The sequence below is a fragment of the Falco peregrinus genome, chromosome 8 (genome assembly GCF_023634155.1).
Source record: "Falco peregrinus isolate bFalPer1 chromosome 8, bFalPer1.pri, whole genome shotgun sequence".
Lineage (NCBI taxonomy): Eukaryota > Metazoa > Chordata > Aves > Falconiformes > Falconidae > Falco > Falco peregrinus.
In genome coordinates this window covers 38,196,817-38,219,932 of record NC_073728.1, presented here as the reverse complement: position 1 = coordinate 38,219,932, position 23,116 = coordinate 38,196,817, and the positions used below count along the sequence as shown (strand labels likewise).

Below are 23,116 nucleotides of genomic sequence, written 5' to 3'. Positions count from 1 at the left end.
AGAATTTGGTCTAATAAAAGTTAGATGAACTTGGAAACACTTAGCTTAGTATAGATTTAGTTTAAAAATGGCTGTCAACCTTTTCTAAGCTGTGGAAACCCCATCACTATATATATATATATATTTATGTCTGGAAAAGAGCAAAAAGAGCGTGATCTGTGTTTGATCTGGTTTAGCTGCTTTTAGGTTCAATTTTGTTAAAATTTCCAGATAGCTTTTGGTATTAAAAGGGAGGGGGGGGCTGGGGCAGGCACGGAGGGAGGGAAGAAGGAAGGATAGTCCAGTCCTCTCTGAAGTAATGTCAAACTTTTAATGAAGCTTATTTTCAGAACTCTTTACAAAGTTATGATTTTCCTTTGAGGCAAATTTCATAAAAGCACAATGTAGGTTGCTTGCTGTGCTGCTGTTCTTACAGTAAGCTTCAATGAAACAATAAGCTTTAGTTAGCATTTTTCCCAAAAAAGAATTTTAAATTAAAACCACTGGAAAAGGTGAAGCATTCTTTCTATACAATTTTCTTTATTATGTTGTTTAGACAGTTTTTTTCTGTCAGAATTGTTTCTGACAGCTTGTTCTTACAACTGTTAATGTAGTTTCATGTATTGTATATATTCTTACTAATATATGACACAATTTTCATATAATTGTCATGTTTTATACATGTACCTACATGGTAAAAGAACCTTGGTGCAGTCATGAAATCAGAAGGTTCAGAAATGTATGATTTTTCTCTAATAAATTGTTTCAATTACTTTTCTTATAAAACAAACAAAAAAGCTTTAAAGAATGGAATAAATAACCATTACACTGAATTGAGGTAAGGTGAGATTTTATGAAAAGAATCTTAATCAACTGGTAAAATCAAGAGGATATGCTTGCAATTTCCAGAAGAAGAATCAAGTGGGATTATAACATCAATTTTTTGTTGTCTAGGGTGATAGAAGCAGAACCTTAAATAAAATTGATTTGATTCAGTCTGAAAATTCTAATTCACTATAATATAGCTTATTTTATAGAGTCATTGAATGATAAGGTTGGAAGGAAGATCAAAGCCTATCTGCTGTTTATCTGCTTTCAAAGTCATTCAAGACACCTTCAGTTGTGAACTCCAGGTTTCCCAAGAGTGAGATGTTTCAGTGTCTCACTTGCCTTAAGATTGCATTTTTTTCAAGTCTGAGTCTTCCTGCTCCAGTTTAAGCCTTTAATCCTTTGCATACTTATTTATATTTCGAAAACAAGATTTCTGCCCGCCCCCCCTCCCCCCCGGCCCCCCCCCATTTTCAATTCATCAGCTTTTTAAGTCTTTGGAGAATTTTATGTGCTTCCACTCATCATCTTAGTCCATTGGTTTTTAGACTGAGTGATTCCAGACTGTTCCTTGTTTTCCTTGCAGGACATGCTCGTTAGACCTTTTACAAAACTAGCAGATTTCCTCTTGCATTCCTGTAGTTGATCCACATTCGTTATGAGCCATGCTCAGAACAGGGTACAGTATTGTAGACTGTTTTCACCAAAGCTTAGGGGGGAGGGAGTGGAAGGGTTGTGTCATATTTATTTCAAGTACAAACCTTGAATTGACCTTATTTAGTGTCATGCCATTGTTGATGAAATTTTCTAGATTCTTTCTTAGAGATCTGGTATCCTATGACTTATATACTCAATTTTATGCAGCTTATTATACTTGAAATGTGATACTTACTACATATACAATAATAGGGGAGGTCAGAAAGTATCAAGTAAAATTCTAGGCTCCAGTCATCCAGGCTATAATGATTGATTGCTACATTATGTAAAGCAGAGTGGCAGCTGGACTCTGGCTTGCAGCTCACCAGCCAGGCACTAATTACTGCTATCCATTTGGCTATATATGAGTAGCTTTATCATAGACGAACCTATGTCAAACTGGTTTCTGTCTGCTTTCAGGATTCTTTCCAGAGATTTTGCACTGCAATGCAGTGTCACAATGTCAGATGTTCTTTTATGTAGTATCACATCTGTGACTTGACTGTATACCAGCCACAGTAACATAGGATCTTAATTTACATCTTTGCATTGTTATGGGAAGGTTAAGAAAGATGAGGAGAAGAAAAAGCAGCATATGATGTGCTCATTTAAACCAAAATGTCCAAATAAACAAAATGGTCATTTTTTTGTACCATTTCTTGTTGTTGATTTATATTCTTGAGTATTGTACCCTAAATTTGTCAAGATCCCATTGAACTTAAATCGTTTTCATCAGTGTACTTGATAATTTGCACCGCAGGTTACGTGTAGCTTAAGCTAGACTTCCTCTACTTTGAATGAAAAAATATCCCATCCAACATAGCACAGATTGATTAGGTTTCCTTTTTTCCATTATGTTGTTAATTACTGAGAAACATAAAAGAAGCTACTGCTGATGTCCATCATGTGCATTCTTATGCATTGGAGTTGCCTAAAAAAGCTATGCCAGTAGCCTGTGGTCTCCTTCCTGCATAATAGCTGACAATTTATCAGAAATTGGGAAGTGCTATTAAAGTGTTTCTCCGGTTCAGATAACTGGTACTTGTGAAGTAGCTACTAATGTCAGTGATCCTGTTCTTCATTAAATAATTTAACTACTGCAGAGCTTTGAAAAATTGGCTTTACAGAAAGTCATTCATTGCTTTAACAAATAGGAGGATCATTTGGAAAGTCCAAGCCAGATTATGAACAAGTACTTCAAGAGGAGAAACATAGCTCTACTGAGGTACCTGATTAATTTCAAACATAATAGATAATTTAATCTGTATGTGCAGTGGTTATCAAGGGAAGAATGCAAAATTAATCTTTTTGAAAAGAGGTATATAAACATCTATTTGGTGAAAAGTTGTGCAACTTTTTTTTTTTTAATACTTTAGAAGAGCAATGCAATATTGCTTATTGCCATAAAGCGCCAATAATCTGTTTTTAATACAAAATGGAGGTTTAATCATATGGAAAATCAAAACCTAAGTATCATTTGTGTTTCCCTCCAGAAGAAAGAACGGGGGGGGAGGGGGGGGGAAGCAAGCTACTTTCTGACAGGGAAGGATTGATTTGAAAAACTTTCTTATTAAAGTGGATATACCAAGCTGATTCAACAGTTTACAGAAACCAGTTTTTGTCTTTCGTGTTCGTTTTATTAACACAGCTGCTTTTTTGAAAAAGCTTTCCGTAATCTAACTTATGTAAGAACTATAATAAAAAATCAATTTTATAGTATGGTTGACCTATGCAGAGAGCATTTACAGACACTTATATATAATCTTTATATAAGCTCATGGGCTCAAATAATTTAGAATTAATTGAATAACAGAGGAAGAAGAACTTTAATGGTAATTTGAATTACATATATATATATATAAAATTATATATAATTCAAAACCAAAAAATGTTCATTTCCATGCTTGATAGTTTGAGGTGAGGATTTTTTGTTTTGAAGCAGTTCAATTGAAAACACAAGGTACATTATATATGTTGGAAAGGAAGATTGTATCTATTCTAGTAAATTGTTTCAGCTGTTCTTTCAGCTAACTGGCATTTGAAAATTTGTATAATTTAATGGATTAATTTTTCTGGAACTTTTGAGAAAACAGATTTTTTGTTTTGATAACATGACTTTTAAAACCTCTAATTATGGACTCCTTGTAGTAGGGCTACAAAATATTGTTCAGTAGTTGAGTTTGATATTCCCAAATTTAGCATTTAATATCTGTAGTTGTGATCAAAGATAATGCTGGAAGGGAGTGAGAAGTCTGTGGAACTGAAAATGTATTTGAAAGACTCCTTCTCAGAAGACGAATTGTTTTAATCATCTGTTTCTCCTGATAAAGTATTCTGTTGTTCTTATTCCACTTGTCATTTATATCGATATGTATCAGTGTCTTCTTTATTACTCTTTTGACATGTATAATCTTCTGCTTCCAGATCCATTTGAGGCTTTCATAATTTTTTCTATTCGACATGAGATCAGAAAAATTGATCTTCACAAACGTGACTACAGCCTCTTAGTTCCTGGTTTGAGAAATACAATAGCACTTGATTTTCATTTCAGTCAGAGTTTACTGTACTGGACAGATGTGGTAGAGGACAAAATATACAGAGGCAAGCTCTCTGATACTGGAGGTATGAATTTAATCTTTTAATTTCTTAATAGTAAGAACAACTGCAGTTACAGGATGATAGACCTGATAAATCGTAACTTAGCTACCATTCACAGAAACAGAATTTATGATGTCATTCTGCCTTTAAAAATGTGTATATCTAGATTGTACTTGACGTAAAGCTAGAAAAAGACTTTATTAAAAGTTTCATTTCTCAATTGGCTATAGTGGGATGAAAATGACAAATGCAAAGGGCTGATATTTCTTCCTGGTTTGCTGAGTGTGCTATTGATTTTTTCTTTTTTTTTTTTTTGTAATTTACCTTCACCTTATTAAAAAAAGTATAAGAGATTTTTAGATGTCTGGTAAATTATCTGCTCTCACTACATGAAAGATTTTGCTTCATAATTTTATGGCATTCAGAAAGACTTTTCTTTGCCTTGATAACATATTTATGGCCTACAACTCAATGTAATCTTATATTTACGAAAGTGTTTCTACAGCAAGGTCTTTGTTGAAGTGTATTTTCAGGCACTTTCATTCCAGCATGAGCCTCTGTTTAACTTGCTTCTGTAGAAGTTCACATTCTCTGACACACTTGGGGTTTGTTTTCTGTAGTTTTTTTCTTCTCCTTAGTAGGTGGTATTTTGGGATATTTTTGTATCTGCAGATCTAGACCAGGAAAGAAATATCCTACACTGCTAAGTATGTAAAGACAGCCAAAGACTTGCTACTTTTCATTAGCGGTTTTGGGGTTTGTATGAAAGCTGTAAGATAGTCTGTTGTCATCATGCTGTGTTATAACCGCACTATACCGGAATCCAAATTATTTCTCTACTATTTTTTTTTTTTAATACAGCAATTTACCTCCTCAGTCTTGCAGTTGTCAAGAACTGACTTGCATCTGCAAAAAAGCACTGTGCCTTTGTGGAAGTCCTGAGGGCTAACAGAGTGCTTCTGTAGTTGCCCTTGGTGTGAAAAATTTTGAGACCCTCCAGAGGAAATATTTAGTAGGGACGAGCTGTTGGTAGACAGCATGATGTTGTGCTGAATTGTGCCAAGTGAATTCAAAGGGACAAAGGCTATTTACTGTAGAGTTGTTCAAAATGTGTAGTTCAAACAGAGTTCTCCCTGCCATTTCTGTCTCCATTACAATCTTTCAGTTTTCTCTTTTTCTGATTGAGAAAGAACGGAAATAGAGATGCATGAGTGTGTCTAATATATCTAGTCAGTGGGCAACGAAGCATGAGCATCTCCTTCACAGGTGCTGCAAAAGAATATGCTGGTAATAATGCACATGTGTGTCTCCTATATTACTCTGCATGTGATCTCTGACCTTTATTGAGAGTTTACTTACTAAGGCATCAGAATACTAAAAATCTCTATTACTGTCGAATGAAGTTTATTTGTGTACTGCCAAAAGTGTACTTATTTACGTATTTGTAAAGGAAATTGTCAGGTGGAACAAAGTATTATCATTCATCAGATTAATCAAGAATTCACTCCAAGAGCATATGATAGACTTATATGTCCATGTTCATTATATCAGACTATATTAATTCTTTAAGACTTTTCCTTTTTTTCCTTCCCCCCACCCCCGCCCCTTTCTTTTTTTAAGGTGTTAGTGCCATTGAGGTGGTAGTACAACATGGCCTGGCCACACCTGAAGGTCTTACTGTAGATTGGATTGCAGGAAACATATACTGGATAGACAGCAATTTGGATCAAATTGAAGTAGCAAAACTAGATGGCAGTTTGAGAACAACATTAATAGCAGGAGCTATGGAACATCCAAGGGCTATTGCTTTGGATCCCAGATACGGGTAATTATAAAAAGATTACTTTTTCATGTTGTGAGGTATTGTAAAGATAGATGTGTAAATGTGAGACTGTTTGATTTCCTTTTTTGCTATGAGTTATATAGTTCCTAACTTATCTTTAATAGTTCTTGGAAGGTATATTCTCAGTGAGATACAATCCTTTATTAATGTGTTGTTCCCTGATAAAAAGGGTTAAGAAAAGGTAAGTCAGGAGATGCAGAGATCTATTTGTTGGAAAATTACTTCCCTTGCTATGTGATTGTTTCATCTAATTTTTTAATGTGGATGGCAGCAACTGGAGTCTTTGGTCTAACCTTCCTTTGTCGTTAACAGACAGATTTAGGTGTTGCCAAGGTGATTTCCCTTATGTAGAGATTGATTTTTTGGTGGGACTTTAAAAGTATAGCTTAAATGTTACTGGAAAACTAAAAGTTGAGTGAGGTAAATACCACCTTTTGTCTTTGGTTATCCATCTCTAAAGTGGAAATAATGCTTGCCAACATTGTCAGTATTTTTATTACCTATTCATAAGGGTTGTTCTATAAACTGGAATCTTAGTAATAACAAGCAACTGAGTGTAGTAGATTTAGCCTGCTACTATAAACATCTGTTTTATCTAATGCCTGTTAGAATTTTTTCATAATATCAAACAGAATATTAAGTAAAACAAGCTGAAGTTGGGTGTTTAAAACCAGTATGTTTAAATTAAAATATAGCTGATTTGGGTAATATTCTAACACAATAAAAACTGTTTTGACATAATATGTAGTTTTAGCAGTCCCCAAACATATAAATGTATTTCACAGTTCCATTTCAAATTCTTTATATTAAAAAAGAAAAACAATACACCAACACTAAAACTTTACTTAGGATATTTTTGCTTTCTTTTAATATTAACCTCTCATTTCTTAGCAGAGCAAAAATTACCTAAACATGCCATTTATATTAAAAATTAAGTCAATAGACTTAAGCAGTGGAAGGGAAGTAAAACTGTTTGTGGAACCCTTAACTTGTTGAGCCAGGTGTCATTTTTGATTCTGTATTGAAATTAAGTCTACTGCTACAAAAAATTTCATGATTCTTGGAGTTAGAGCAGTGTTTTGAGACTTTTTGAAATTGCAAACTCATTACAGAAACCTCATTACCAACATTACATTGTGTCTAGCTGGATTCTCTTAGAGAGGCCAAGAAGTAATGGTCAATAGCTTCATTCTCCTCTCATAATTACTGTTCTTTCAGAGCAGGGAAAAAAACCACCAACACAAACCCACAAATTAAATGTGGCCAAAAATAATACAAATTAAAATGACTTTGCAGAGTCATGATATTTAGGTTTTTTTAGGAGTCTGCTATGTTTTGTCATGTGTCTTCACTGAATATTTATTTCAGAAACACAGCTGGGACATAAAAATAGAAGTAGATAAAGGTCCCATATTCTGGGACCTGAGGTCCCTCTGGGATCTAAATTCTGAATTAGGAAGTACGTGCTTTAATGAGTATGGATGCTGCCCTCTCAACTGACATGCTAGAAAGCTTATTTACAGAGTGCATCGCTTATCCATAAAGATCTTTAAAAAGAGGCATCCTGTTGGCAGAGGAATTGGCAGATAAGTTTTTCAAATGAAATGGTTGGGGGGGGGGGGGCGGAATCAAATCACCACTCTTCCTGAAACTGAAGGCTTAATCTGCCTTTTGAACAGCTAGAAGCAATTGTATGCTACATTTTGTCAGAAGTGAGGAAAAATATAATTTTTGAACACAGATGGATACAGCTTCTTAATCTTTTCACAAATATGAATAAACAAACACTGATGATTCAAAGTAGATGGTTGTGTCAGGATTGCGCAAATCCTGTATCCCAGTGGTGGGGGCATGGCTGCCATAACTGCATTCCAACATGCAGTGAGGCTGAGTTTGAATTCTTAATCCACATACCCACAGGTGCACTATATAAATAGATGTATATACATAAACACACGTGGCCCCATAGGTCTACACAGGCAGAATCTCTCAGCACTGAGACAATCAAACAGCGCCAATGGTCTCATCTGTTAACTTCCCTGACTGCTAAGGATGAAGGTCTTTTGGTGGGAAATACATATGTATGTGTAATGTGGATTCCTCAGTAGCTGATTTTAGAGGTCAGGCCTACCCAGTGGCTGGCCCTGGCATTGCTGGGCTGCACAGCTGGCTGCAGGATGTGAGCCCCTGAGGCTGCAGCCCCACAGCAGCTGCTGGTAAGGATTCCATAGCAGGCACTGCTGTAGCCTGGCATAGGCACCCAGTCCCACCCAGTCCATCCCTTAACTAGCCCTGGATGCTGGCTGTCCCCAGCTGCCTCTCACAAATAGGCACACACAAACGTGGGTGGCTCAGTCAGGCTCCAGACCTCACAGTCCCTCTGCTCATTGCCTGGCTGCCCTGGTCCCTCTGGTAGCCAACTCCCCCAGCTGCCTTGTTCCCAGAGGTGCACGCACACATTAGTCTGGCTTCACCTTTGCCAGCAATCACACAGAGAAATGCACACCCTCACTCTCTGTAGTTGCTGGCACCCCAGATGTACAGCCCCTGTGACCTGTAGTCTGGCTCTAGCTGCTGGCATGCAGCTGTCTATGTACACAGCACGCACGTGGAACAGAGACCCTCACCACCCACGGAGAGAGAAATGGAATTTGGTAGGAAGACAGGCCTTTTTATATCCTTATCCCTTATTATTTGAATATAACATGTACTACTGTTCACAGGTGCTAAATGGAGAGGCCTTATTAGAATATATGTTCAGGACTGAAGCTGGCTGATGTTACTTGTTGGAAGTTTTGCCATAGTCTGACTTTCTGCAATTGGCTTTTTACAAATAATTAAAAGTTTTCATATCAAAGGTATTCTTTAACAATGGAAAGTTTGTGTGTTATTGAAAACTTAATAAGCTAACAACAGTTAAGAGTTTGGTTTTGGCCTTTTGGTGACACTGCTTCTGTTAAATATAACAAGAAACTTTGGTCATGCAGATGAAAGCTCTCCGTATTTGAAAAAAAATTGGAGATAGTACATGACTGAAAGAGTCTACCATACAACACATCTTTTCAGTTTTCTTAGCAAGACTAACGTGTAGAAAATTTGTTAGTGACATACTGAAATCTAGCGGTCTTCACTGGAACACTCTTAATATTAGATGAAAAACTCTAGTTTAGCTTGTTCCTTAATCCCTGTTACCTCAAATCACCTTTCTTCCCTTTCTCCCCTCCCCATGCTCCCCATCTGTGGATTGCTTTCAAAGGCTGTCATTATAATTTTTTTTTTTTAATGAGCTGCATTTCTAACTATAGAAGGAAGACAGGACAAGCTGTTACTTGTATTAATGAACATGAAAATGGGAACACTATTAAACTTCTAGTTTTTAAAAAAACTTTTTAAGTTTTATGATTGCTCTAATACTAATAAATATTGCCTCCATGTTACCCTGTTATTTCAAGGATTTTTTTATTGTTGCCCAGATTAGTGTATGCTTATTCCTTTCATTTAACATATGAACGCTTGAACTTTTCCCCAATTGTTTTCTTATTGAATCATTTCAGATTATTCTTGATGCTTCAATATTTTCTTGTATCTCTCTTCGTTTTCCTCTCACCAGAATTCTGTTTTGGACAGACTGGGATGCAAACTTTCCTCGCATTGAGTCTGCTTCCATGAGTGGAGCGGAAAGAAAGATCATATATAAAGATATGGATACTGGAGCTTGGCCTAATGGCCTTACTGTAGATCACTTTGAAAAAAGAATAGTGTGGACAGATGCCAGGTAAAGTGATAACGCTATTCTTATTGTCTGTCTATGAATCCTTATTCTTATATACAGAAATGTGAACTACATTGTAAGTGGAATGTAGTTGCGCATGCAAATGTGTAGTATGTACATTTCTTTAATTGCATTACTATTATATGTAATTTCTTCATGGTCTGCACCAGGCTCTGACCAGGCTTCTTGGGCACCTTCCTCCACACACACTGCCCATAGTCCCAGGAGCCCATTTCAGCTCAGCCCTGGGGCTCATCCCCTTGCCCGAATGACACCACTGGAGCACCAGTCTCCAGCCCAACCACAGCACTGCCGGGTAGTGGGCCTTGGTGGCCTGGATCCCAGCCCACTGGGTGGCTTCCTGGCCTGACTCCTGTCACCCCAAACTGTTCTGGTGATTTGGACTCTTGGTTGAATTTGGCTGCCACCCCTGCGATCTGCTCTGCTTGCCTCACTGCGACAGTGGGATGTGGCCCTGGACAGTGAAGTCTCTGGCCTGCCAGCTGTGGTATTGTCCATGGCTCCTGGCTCCCTGTGCCTTTGAGAGCAGTTTCCCATTTCTCCTCGCTGAGATTTATTATATGGAAGACCCAAGCTATTTTACTATTTCTCCTGTAAGTTCACCTGAATGGAAACTGGTTTTCCTGCTGTGTTTTCACAGCATGGAGATAAATATAAAAACAATATGCAAGAAGTATTTCATATTTCTTGTTAAAATAATAATATGAACTAATTCATCTCTAAAGTTAATGATTGCACCGTAAACATTCTTTGGTCTTACCAGTATGTAAGAGTAAGTTTTTTATACATTTTGCACCAATGTAATAATGATTGTCTAATTTTTATTTTATTTTTTTATAATACTAAATTTGGGGTTATTTTGTAGATCGGATGCCATTTATTCTGCATTATATGATGGAACCAGCATGATAGAGATTATACGGGGTCATGAATATCTTTCTCACCCTTTTGCTGTTTCTTTGTATGGGAGTGAAGTATATTGGACAGATTGGCGGACCAATACACTTGCAAAAGCCAACAAATGGACTGGCCAAAATGTCAGTGTTATTCAAAAAACAAGTGCTCAACCATTTGATCTTCAGATATATCATCCAAGTCGTCAACCACAAGGTGACTATTTATAGAATAATTATTATTCCGGGGGGGGGGGGTGTATTCTTTTTATATAAATATCTGTCTTTTTATATAAATATCTGGATATGAATTTGCCTTGAACTGACAGTTCTTAATTAAATGTTGTATTCAGCACTGGTGTTTCTTGGGTAGTAATAGATTATATATTCAAACCAAAAGCTTCATGGGATCAGTGTCTGTGAGTATTGCCCATTTGGACTCTTGTTCTAGATCTGTGTTCTGGTTTTGGCTGGGATGAAGTTAATTTTCTTCCTGGTAGCTGGCACAGCGCTGTGTTTTGGATTTAGGATAAGAGTAATGTTGATAACACACTGATGTTTTAGTTGTTGCTAAGTAGTGCTTACCCAAGTGAAGGACTTGTCAGCTTCTCATGCCCTGCCAGTGAGAAGGCTGTAGGGGCACAAGAAGTTGGGAGGGGACACAGCCAAGTTGGCTGTCCTGAACTAGCCAATGGGATATTCCATACCATATGATGTCATGCAAAGTATATAAATTGGGGGAGGAGTTAGCTGCAGGGGGTGGGGAGGGGATTGCTGCTTGGGGACTGGCTGGGCATTGGGTGGTGAGCAAATGTATTGCTCATCACTTGTTTTGGCTTTTTTCCCCTTGAGTTTTTTCTCTTGCTTTTTTTTTTAATCTCCCTTGCTGTTACAATTATTGTTAGTAGTCTTAGTATTACATGTTACTTTATTTCAGTTATTAAACTGTTCTTATCTCAACCCAAGGGCTTTAGCTTTTTTTCTGTTTCTCCTCACCAACTCACCAATGAGGGGAAGGAGCAAGCAAGTGGCTGTGTGTTTCTTAGTTGCTGGCTGGGGTTAGACAAAAACAATCTGTTACAAATATAGTGCAGAACTACACTTACTTAAAAGTCTTCCAACTTTTTTTAACTGGAGTAACTAGTTCGACAAAAGTAAATGTAAGTGTTGGCTGTCTTTCCCTTGCTTCTCTCCAAAGGAGGATAAACTTTTCTGTGAAATAAACTGTGTATAAAATTCTTAGTTGTAAATACTCACTTTGTGCTATAATTTGCCTTAATTTACTCATTCACTTGTCTGTCTCTATTTGCTTCTCAATCTTGTTCACTCTTAAGACTATATAACTTAGGTTCCACCACTGCAGACTGCTACTTTTGTACCTAAATAGCCCCATTTGGGTGTTGTCCATAAACTGATGCTTTTCCAAAGCATATCCTATTCACGTAACAGTTTTTATCTTAAAATAACATTTACAATTTTCTATTTCAAATTAACACAGTATGTCTTTCATGGTAGAATGAACTCAAACTGCTGGAGGTATGAGTTTGGAGTTTAAAACTTCAAGAAGCATCAAAACTTATTTTTTCTGATTAACAATCAAAACTGAAAGGAAGTTCACAGTGTATGCATTCATTAAATAATAGGAAATACTTAAATTATTTATTGATACATTGTTTTGTAAGTTTTAACTTCCCATTTTCCTCTGTATGCAGCTTACCTCTTCATGTGTATGTTTCTATTACAATTTTTTACCAGCTTTTATAGTGATACCATCTATTTATACCAGAACACTGCTGTACAATTGAAGTAAGTGCATAGGCTTTGTCATTAGGTAGAGTCCAACAGTAGTGTTGTGTATTTAGTAATCTTCAGGTACTATAATTTAAAATAAAACTATTAGTCTTGAAAATGAAAAATGACCAGATTCTATCTATCTGGTTTAATGAAATATTCCATTTAACTCCTAATGAATAATGCAGGAACCTGCTAAAACTTAGCTCCTTGGGACTGATTTACAGTGTCTGTCGCATAGGTAAAAAGACTAATGATTTTCCTGTAATTTCAGCTGAAGCTTTAAATGATTTTATCACTGAATGGTGAATTTCTCACTCAGACGGTAAATATTTAGTTGTTTAGTCGAGAAATTTAAGTTATTGATTTCAGTGGTCATACGTTTGAAGGTTCAGGACCAATACAGAAATCAGAGTAGCCCATTAGTTGCACATGTAGTATTTTTCTAGAGTATAAGTGTATTTGTTGCTCCTCTGAGGATTATGAAGATTACAGATACAGAGATTTTATTTAACTGGTGTAAAATTATTTTCCAGTCTAAATTTTCTGACTTCAGTCGTGGTAATACATAGACAGTACCTAAGCATGTTGCTAATAACGTAAGCAATAATTAAATTCAAATTAGTTATAGAGGGACTTGGCACTGGACATTTTGCTGTGATTTTGTCCTGATACCTACCTGTTGTTTGCACTATCTGCTATGGGTCTGAATGTGCTTACCTGCCTTCCCTCCTACTTCTTTTTTTCTCCCAACTGCTCTCCAGCTAAGAATAGGTAAATTCAAGGTGCTTAGTACAATGCTGACAACTGGCAATATTCTTCTTCTTCCTAACAGTTATCTTTTCTACAACTGTAAAAAATATTATCTTGCTTGGGCTTTATGGTTCCTCCATCTCTGACTTTTCAAACATTGAGTCCCTATATCCCTGGCCTGGGAATCATAAATGAGAATGGGAATAATTAGTAAGTGTTGTTGCATATCCACTTAGTAGGAGTCCATGGACTTCTCAATCAGATGCTTGACTTCAGTCAGTGTGAAATAATAAGGATGAGGTGGTTAGATGAAGTAGTAATGAAAGGATATGATTGCATGCTGAGCAGAAGGTAATGGTCCTGATTAAACTTCTTCAGATACTTTGTTGGAGGAGATCCTTGGAGATCAGTTCTCTCAGTGGATCCCCATGTAAAATGAAGAACTAAATGAAGTGACATTTTTCTATACAACTGTCGCTACATGGTTGTTTAAAATAAATTTAAAGTTACAAACCAATTCTAGGACAGGAAGATGTGATTATTGTATTGCTGACAATTTCAAAATTCATTCTTTGAAAGAGATGCATTACCGTATTGATCAAAAAGAGACCAGAGCTCAGAACCTCTCAACCACAGCTGGAATACCAGCTTTCTTGATAGTTCAATTTCTCAGTATAGCTTTCCTATACACATGTATCATTTTTTTAATTGGTTGTATCAGCCATTGGAGGGAAGAATTAAGTCTTTTTAGACACTTTTATATTTTTATATCAGTAACTCATGGGTTATTTGCGGGCAACAAACCAGATCATCCAGAACAGAACAAGTCGTGATCAGTGAATGAAGTGAGTTGCCCTCCTGTTGTTTATACATAAATTTAAGTTTACTCCAGTAACTCTTCTGCAGAGGTCTTACTGTCTCCTATCTCCTATAAGCTATTCATTCTTCCTTAGTAATTTTTCCATCTCTAATTCTCCATCACCTGTCTTTGATTTATTGTAGGTTATTTAGTGTAAATAGGCTGAAGTATACAGATTATTTAGGATGTGAATAATACATAATTTATAGATGTCACATCTATATTAACACATAGTTAATATGTGAATATGTAGTCAAACATATACATGTATATGTATATGTACTTCACTTATGAAAACGTATGTGAACATTTTCCCCTTTATAGTTTTGAGTTCAATGTTACAATCAGATGTGATTGAGGTAATACCAGGTGCATTTGCTAACAGTAAATGAAGTTCAGTTGTTTCAGGACTGTCCTGGTTTTGGGTGGGATAGAATTAATTTTCTTCCTAGTAGCTGGTACAGTGCTGTGTTTTGGATGTAGGATGAGAATAATGTTGATAACACACTGATGTCTTAGGTGTTGCCGAGCAATATTACACCAAGTCAAGGACTTTTCAGCTTCTCACCCCACCCCACCTGTGAGAAGGCTGCAGGGCTATGGGAAACTGGGAGGAGACATGGCCAGGACCGCTGACCCCAACTGGCCAAAGGAATATTCCTTACCATGTGATGGTCATGCTCAGTATATAAACTAGGGGGAAAGCTGGCGAGGGGCTGCTGCTCAGGAACTGGCTGGGCATCAGTATCAGTCAGTGAGTGGTAAGCAATTGCATTTTGCATCACTCGTTTCATATATACTAATTTGTTTCTCAATATTGTCATGGTTATTATTATTCTCCCTTCTTTTTCTGTCCTATTAAAATGTCTTTTATCTCAACCTGTGAATTTTACTTTCTTTCCCAGTTGTCTCCCCCATCTCAGTGGGAGAGGGGGAGCGAACAAGTGACTGTGTGGTGTTTAGCACCAGGTTAAAACCATGGCAGTCCTTTTTGGTAGAACCCAGGTCAGCTCCTTGGGGATCTGCCAATCGGCCCTGCCCGATCAAAACTTTAACGTACTTTAGAAGGTGATAAAGTCCCTGTAGTGCACATGAAAAATATGCTGCAGAAAAAGAATCTGGGTCATTCCTTCCTCAGGCAAAGGCAGACCCATTTGCAGGATTGCTTTTGCTCAAGGACCTGGATGCAGTTGGTGGGTAATGTGGGAGGATGGGGAAGTCTGATGTATGCCTCAAAAGGGCTTTGATTCTGAGTGAGAACAGCCAATAATTTGTGCAGCGATGATAGAACTGGACAAGCACAGTGGTGATAGAACCAGAACTGGCTTCAGCATGTAACAATTCAACACCACATACCATCTCTCCTACCCTGAAGGACTGCTACAACAGGTGGAACCCAAAGTCATGGACTAAATGAACTCAACAGATAATGGCCATTGACTAAGGGAATGATATCTATACTTATATCAAATGACAGGAAAGGTTGTAATTGGGATGTATCGAGAGGTGTGGAACCTGGGTATGATGTAAATGGTATAGAATAAAGGGTGATTATCTAATTCCATCTTCCCCTTTCCTCCAGTTTATTTAAAATAATTCTTGAGAATTTAGAATATCCTCAGGATGTTCAAACCATCATGTTCTTATTGCTGTATCTCCTGAGTGCATTTCAGGTCTTGTTTAACCCTAAACAACTATTGAAGAACACTACCCAGAAATTTGCCCCAGGGCTGGACAGTTACAACTGGCAGGATGTGTGGGATAGTAAGGACAAGTGCCTAGGACAGTGGTCACCTCCAGCATTTTGGAACAGAATCCTGAAAAACTAGTGAAATATTTGGAAAAAGCATGCTGTCACCCCGGCAATTTGAGAGAGACACAAGTCACCACAATGTGCTGTGGCCAGGCCCACACCTACCAAGCCACGTTCAGCACGATTCACTACTCTCAAGGGGAAAAGGAGGTCTCTGGGTCTGGAGACAAAACAACAGGCACTGCAACTGACCCAGAGAACCAGCCCGTGCTGGTATCAGTCACCCCTATACTCAAGAACAAATATGGGAAGCAGAATTCAGCTTGTTTAGTAAGGGGTGAAGGAGCTTCAAAGATGGAGCAGGAGGAAGAACTGGACAAGGCAGACTACTCTGAAACAGGGCCATCACGAGGAGGAGGAAAAGAGGCAGCCACTGCTTGAGGAGGAGGAAGAGGAAGAACTCATAAACGATGCAGTAACCACACGATCCCTATCCCTGAGTGAGCTATGAGATATGCGAAAACATTTCAGCCATAGTCCAGGTGAGCACATTGTTACCTGGCTGATCCAGTATTGAAATAACGGGGCTAGTAGCCAAACAGCAGGGATCGCTTTCTATGGAAGGGGACATTGACTAAGCAATTGGAAAAGGGCCACAAGTCCACAGCCTCTGGAGGCAGCTCCTGTCAGGCATGAGGGAAAGGTATCCCTTCACGGAAGATGTTATATGTCACCCAGCCAAGTCGGTCACCATGGAGAAAGGTATTCAGTACCTGAGGGAATTAGCCATGCTGGAGGTGGTTTATGATGGCCTGGAAGACAAGCAGTTATCCAAAGACCCAGATGAAGTCAGGTGCACGCTACCCATGTGGTGAGAGTTTGTATGGAGTGCGCTATGCCAGCTGCTAGGAAGACAATTTATTTATCCCAGACGAAACCAGGACAAGGACACACCTGGGCCGTATACAGCTATAGCTTCTAGCTCTAGAAGCTCTTGGGATATGCCCTGCAAAACACCAATTCTGAAAGAAGAACTGAATATGTGTTTTTATTGTGAGATATAACAAAAGATAGTGACTTAATTTGTATGTAAATGTAGGAGAGTAAAAAGTACCACTGGAGGATAACCACCAATTAGTTATAGAATGTTCCATGATCTCCAGATAAATTTCACCTCTTCTGCCAAAAAGCTGATGGTAATAGAAACTACTTAAAAATTCCTATCATGTATACTTGAGGTTTTTAAATATTGAGAAATGATACTTTGTTTGTCTTCTCACACAGGGTTTGTATTGCTCAGTAACCTATTCAGACTTTTATGTTAGTAGGTTCTGAGCAATCTTTCTTTGAAAACATTAAATCCTCACAGTTTTGTATGGCTTTGTAAATGTCTTAGAACCCAGTTCTGCATTAGTTACACATAGAAGACTATGGATATAGCTCTAATGTAAATGACTACTAGCAAGTAAAATTCTCCCTGCACACTGGTAGTCAAAAGATTTGAAGAATGCTAATAGTGTGCACTGAAACAGGGCGAGCAGTGAATACAACTTACTGTTTGTGAGTTGTATTCATGCATGATGACAACTGTGATAAGGACTCACAGTGAACAACTTGTAATCCACCTTGCGATATGTGACATATGCTGTCAGGATACATTTTTCTGATTATTTAATTTTAAAATAATAATGAACTTACTTTAAAGAAGAATGTTACTGGTTTTCAGTGGATGTCAAGTTCCTTGGGATTTATTGCTTTTTAAAATAAACCTCTTAGAAGAATTTAATTTTTAGACTGGGGTATAGTTCTAACAAAGCTGCCTGACTTCTGGGCAAAAGAGTATGTATGCTTAGGATCTTAAAATATTGGTGGAGTAAATGCATCTCTGCACATCCCTTTCAAGCAATGGGTTTTGTTGTTTTTTTGTGTTTTTTTAATAATTAGTCACTTCTTGAACTTTGGTATTTGAGGAAGTGTTCTGTATGTGGTGTTTTCACAGCAGCATTAACCATTTCTTGCTGTCAGAATAAAACAACTGTTTTCTGTTTGGACTGGGGCCAGGCAATGTCTTTAGAGAGAGACCATAGCCTAGGGAAACATCAGTCAGTATTCTAGAGTCACAGATACCTTGGCCTCAAGGCAAGGTATAAGCTGTAGAAGAGTTTTCAGTTGCTATTTGCCAGAATCAAGAAGTTCAAATATGAAGTTGTGTAATTGCAGCTTTTATTTTATGATGTAGTAAACACCAGATTCTGATTTATGATTGACCTTCTGGGTTTGCGCTAAATTGTTCTCTTTCAATGGAACCAATTTCTTTCTACAAATCTCCAGTACATAGCTTTATTGGAACTAGAGAAAAATGGTGACACTATGTGATTATGTCTTAATTTTTCTCTTGAATTTGTAGCAATTTTGCAGTAAATTAAACAAGATAGCATGCAATTTAGAATCCCAAAATAAAATAAACAGTAGATTTACATTGCAAAATGGCAGTGTATATATATAGTACTGAAGGACAAACATTTTGTAGTCACAGTTCCATAGGTATACATCTGGGTCACCTATGTAGGTGAAAGCTTATTAGCTTTTAAAATATATCATGCAACTTAATTTGATTTAAATAAGGTAGAGCAGTGCTAAATAAATTCCTGTAGCCTAAAGCAACACTATTTCAGTTTAATCTAGGACAGATGATAATTTAAGGTAGTGATGCTGTAGTGAGGTACTTTGTACAGACGATAGGTTCATCTGTCAGTAAACCACAGGGGATTGTGGAAGGTTCCATGATCTAATGCAGAATGATGTCACATCTTGGGAACGTGAGCTTGAGACCTATTCATCTTCAAGGAATCAAAGCTGTGTGTCAGGAATGCTATCAGCATAGCAAACAGGTTTTCTAGGAAGAATATTTTCTCAACTACCATTATATTTAAAAAATCCACTTTCTGCAAAGAACAAGGGCTTCTATTAGGCACAAGCAGTTGCACTTGTACCATGAGTTGTAATACTGAGGATAGCGATGAGATGAGTAAATATAGTGCATTGGAGTGATCACAGCTTGAAAACAGCTAGAAAGCCATGAATTTCTCACACATTCCCCAGGTTTTTGCATTTCTCAAGAGTATTTGAATAAAAAAACAAAACAAAACAAAAAACCCACCATGGCCATGGCATTATTTTTCTTTTTGCAGATTGAGTTTTTCTAGAATAAATATCAGGACCAGCAGTAGAATAACTGTTGAATATAAAGTATGTTGGTACCACTGAACTCTTTTGTAATTAAAACATGCTAAACATTTAACTTCATAGCACTGCTTTGTTGCAGTGTGCTGTTGAGGCCTGGATTGCCAGCTGTTTTACAGAAATGTATCTTAAGATGCACGAGAATGAAGCTCTGGCTATTTTATTGGGGGGTGGGGGTGGGCAGGGGTTAAACATTCTATTAGTGTGAGATTTTATTACAGCCTTCTTGTGTATGTTCTTTTTACTTCAAAACCAGCAGCAAGATTGGCATAAGGATTACAAATCAAGCAAAATATATAAATTCTTCTGAACTTTAAAATTGATTCCTCTGTGCTTTATGAAAGTTCTGTTGTTCAGCGTGGTTTGGTTTGTTTGTTGTTGGTTTTTTTTTAATATACAAGCAGTGTCTTCTGCCTTTGTCTTAACTCAGCAGCCTGTCTTTGACAATGACTGATCAGTGGCTACAGGAGACTATGGACCTGGGGGGAGATAACAGCCATGCTCCTCCCCTACAGCCTGTCAACTTCCAGTAACCTTTAACTCGGTGATTTTTGAACCTAAAATGGTGTCTTTGTGAGTCAAAGGCTTTAAAGCCTTTGATTCTTCTTGCATGACCTTTTCTAGTTGACTTTTGAACTTGATGTCTACAGCTTTTTGGACAGATGGCTGTGGTGCATAACTATGCACTGTGTGAGGGAGGACCTTGTCTTGTCTGTTTTGGTCCTAATACCTGATAATTCTGTTCACTGTGTCCTAGCTCTTGTAGTAAGAGGGGTATTGGACAGCCATTTCATAAGGATAAATCTGTTGCTTCAGAAAAGGATCTTGCAGATATAGATGCTATTTCACTGCCCGTTCTCATGTATGTAACTTGAGATTGTTTTTTTCTTGGTATATTATTATACATATATTGAATTCTATCAAGCATTTTATTTCTTAGTCACTCTGTCATGTAACTCTTGTGTTTCTTTTCACACTTGGATCTAATTTAATCCTTTGCCACTGCTTTTTTATTATGTACTTTAACAGGAAATTTCTGATTTTTTAGAAAGTTTCTGATAAGGCATAGTACCTGCTCTTAAAAGTACTATTGCCTTTGGTCTTTCCACTTGGCAATACTCTAGCGTTACCACATTTGTTACTCTTTTACACCTGCGTTTCTTACCTGCCTAGTATGTCAGTATGCTTTTTTAAAGTCTATCATTCCAGGCACTCATTTATTAGTTATGGACTTATATAATTAATTACATATTTCACTGTTTATTTTGCAGCACCCTTTTATCTCAAACTGTACAGTGGGGGTGCAATGGGAATCAGAGATTCATTAAATAAATTAATTCAGATTACCATAAAGATATCATACCATACGCAAAAGAGTATCATGAAGAACTGTGCCAACTTTGAGATAATATTCTTGGTTATTTTGTTTTAACGGTGAATATAAATTTTTTGTTAGATGGTATGCTGACTAATTCTTCAAGTGAATGATTAAAAACTGAAATAGTGAATATAGGAAATAAATACTTACTTTAGAACTAATGCATTGTCTGTTCATTCCTAACTTGCAAGTGCAAATTATTAATGCTAAAATAGTCGGATATAATAAGGCAGTGTAAAGATTTTAACTTGACTGTCGAGTACAGCAGAAGGATCTTTGGCCCTATGAAAAGCAATACTACAGAAAGCATTGATGGTGAGCAAAGAATTAGATCTATAACTGGTTTTAAATATGAGTGGGAATAGATTGTCAGCAATTTAAAAGTATCCTTTTGATGTAACTGTAGTGCATATATTTGAAAGTGTAAGCAGAATTTGAATGATATCATGCACCATTAAAGTATGAGATTAAAATTTTGCCTAGCTAAAATCGGATGTGAAGAAGATACAGGTTCAATACGAATTTAATATGGAGGATAAGTTGGTCCCTAGTGAATGGATATTCAGAGGTTGTCAGAGTAACTGCTCATTTGTCAACTGGTGATTGAATGTCTGAGGTTTTTTTTTTCCAGGTTACTGGTCAAGAAAAATAAACATTTGGTTTACATAATGTTTTAGAGAGCAGTCAAGAAGAAATATGATGACAAAGAGTGACATATGTGTGTCTGTGTACAGGACTGTAAAAGAAATAGATTGACAAGCAATCAGCAGTGGCAATCAGTCAAATAATGCAAAAGGCTGGCCAGCTGGTGAAAATACCAGTTCTGTGGGTTGCCATGATAAAAAGGAAAATAGATGGGTGGAAATGATTAGGAAGAGAATAAAGTACCACAGATAGTGAACTGTAATGCTGTATATATATCCACATCACTCCCCTATCTTGAATACTGTGTACAGATTATATAAAAGATAGTGAGAAAGCTTAACAGGCTCGTTGAGAGTATGGGAAAAGTTTTTGTATGAGGACAGGTAAGCTTGTGCTTCTTGAAATGCAGCTTATAGATAGGCTTCTGTATGATGGCAGTTGTTGAAATCGTAACTGGCATGGGGAAGGTGAATAAGGAATGGTTATGTGGTTATTCACAATAGAAACAGAAGCAAGTGTTAGAGCTAGCACAAGGAAATAATAGCCAAACTTTTGAGTCAAAGCAATAGCATACCTATTCGGTGAAAGCAGTATGAATATGAAAGGAATATATACCTATGTGCTGGTTTAAGTAATTTTTAGATTATGGTAGTTTACTCTTCCAGTTGCACAAGCACATGGAAACAAATACATCTGCTTTGTAACACTTATTCTTCCACTAATTTTGTATTCTATGATAAGTGAATTGTGATGTGGACAGACAGCACATAAATTGTACTGTCCCCTCTTTGTTGGTGCTTGTAGCGTACTTTAATCATGACCCTTTCTTTAACATGATCATTAACCAGCATGCCTTTTATTTTCTCTTCTGTATGTTCTTTTGTTTGAATTCCATGCTCAAATAGCAACTTTTGTACAGAAGAATGCAATGCACTACTTGCACAGAAAAACAATATGGGGATGATTATTCTTAGGCCCTAAGTAGATCCTCACCACAGGCAGTTGTATGCATATAAAGAGGTTCAGGTTCCACTGAAATTACTGCTTTGTATTGGCAAATAAATTAAAGGAGATGCTGTTTTACAAAACATATGACTAAATTTTAAATCTCGCAGCAGCAGTGTTAAGAATGCCAAAAAATTCAGGAGGTTGAATCATTAGATTATCTCCACAGATCCCTTACAACCTAAATTATCTCCTTCACAGTATTGTCAAAATATGACATTATGTTTCATTTTTTATGTGTAGTTCATAGGGATAGATGACTTTTATTTGTTCATTTTAACAGTCCATTAATGATTGATTCTTATCCTGAAGGGCTCCTGGAACCTTCTTAACTTAGTCTGTTTTCCTCAGCTTCATATTTTTTGTCAGCCACACAAAGCTGTGAACTTACTAAAAGAAAGCACCCCAGATTTTTGCACATTGTTACTTACCCCAGATACAAGAAAAGTGAAGATGTTTAATAAATATTTATCTATTGTAATTTTGGGGAAAAGCAGAATCAAATATAGTCGTTGAGTAAAAATAATAAGGTATTTACAGTCCATTAGCAGTCAAAGAAGATACTAAGTCATTAACCAAGAATAAATATTTTTAACCTTATTGGCCCAGCTGACTTTCTGTCAGAGGTTTAGAAGAGCTGACAGAATGGAAATGGGATGCTTCTTTTTAATAAACCTTGGGATAACAGGAGACACTGCAAAGGCAGGTAGGGTGCTGAGTGGCCTCCAGTGCTGCCTGCCAGTGTTTGAAAGGGGCAAATTAGATCATTTTACAGAAAACTGTAAAACTCTGTAATTTTTAAATAGAATGATGGAAGATGCTGGATTTCATTAATCTATTTATCCAGGGTTTTGAAAGTTTCGTTCTTCCTGTAGCACTGGTCAGACAAGTAAGTAGTTAAAGGTTTTAAGAGTTGGTAGAAAAAATTAAGGAAGCATGAGCTGATGAAATAGAAATGGTGCAATGAAGTGTGTCTTCAAATTATAGTGCTTGAGTCTGAGCTAAATTTATTTTGCAAAGAAATTCATACATCAGATTTGTCTACTTATCTAATTACTT

The 23,116-nt window shown here is 36.9% G+C and overlaps 1 protein-coding gene across 1 annotated transcript in view; it reads left to right on the top strand.

Annotated features, from left to right (window-relative positions):
• Positions 1-23,116, top strand: part of LRP1B (LDL receptor related protein 1B) — a 471,012-nt gene that overhangs the window by 224,309 nt on the left and 223,587 nt on the right. Inside the window, exons 22-25 of the mRNA XM_027793849.2 lie at positions 3,928-4,125; positions 5,722-5,926; positions 9,555-9,719; positions 10,603-10,847. Coding sequence (XP_027649650.2) covers positions 3,928-4,125; positions 5,722-5,926; positions 9,555-9,719; positions 10,603-10,847 — 813 coding nt within the window. The remainder of the gene's footprint in view (positions 1-3,927; positions 4,126-5,721; positions 5,927-9,554; positions 9,720-10,602; positions 10,848-23,116) is intronic.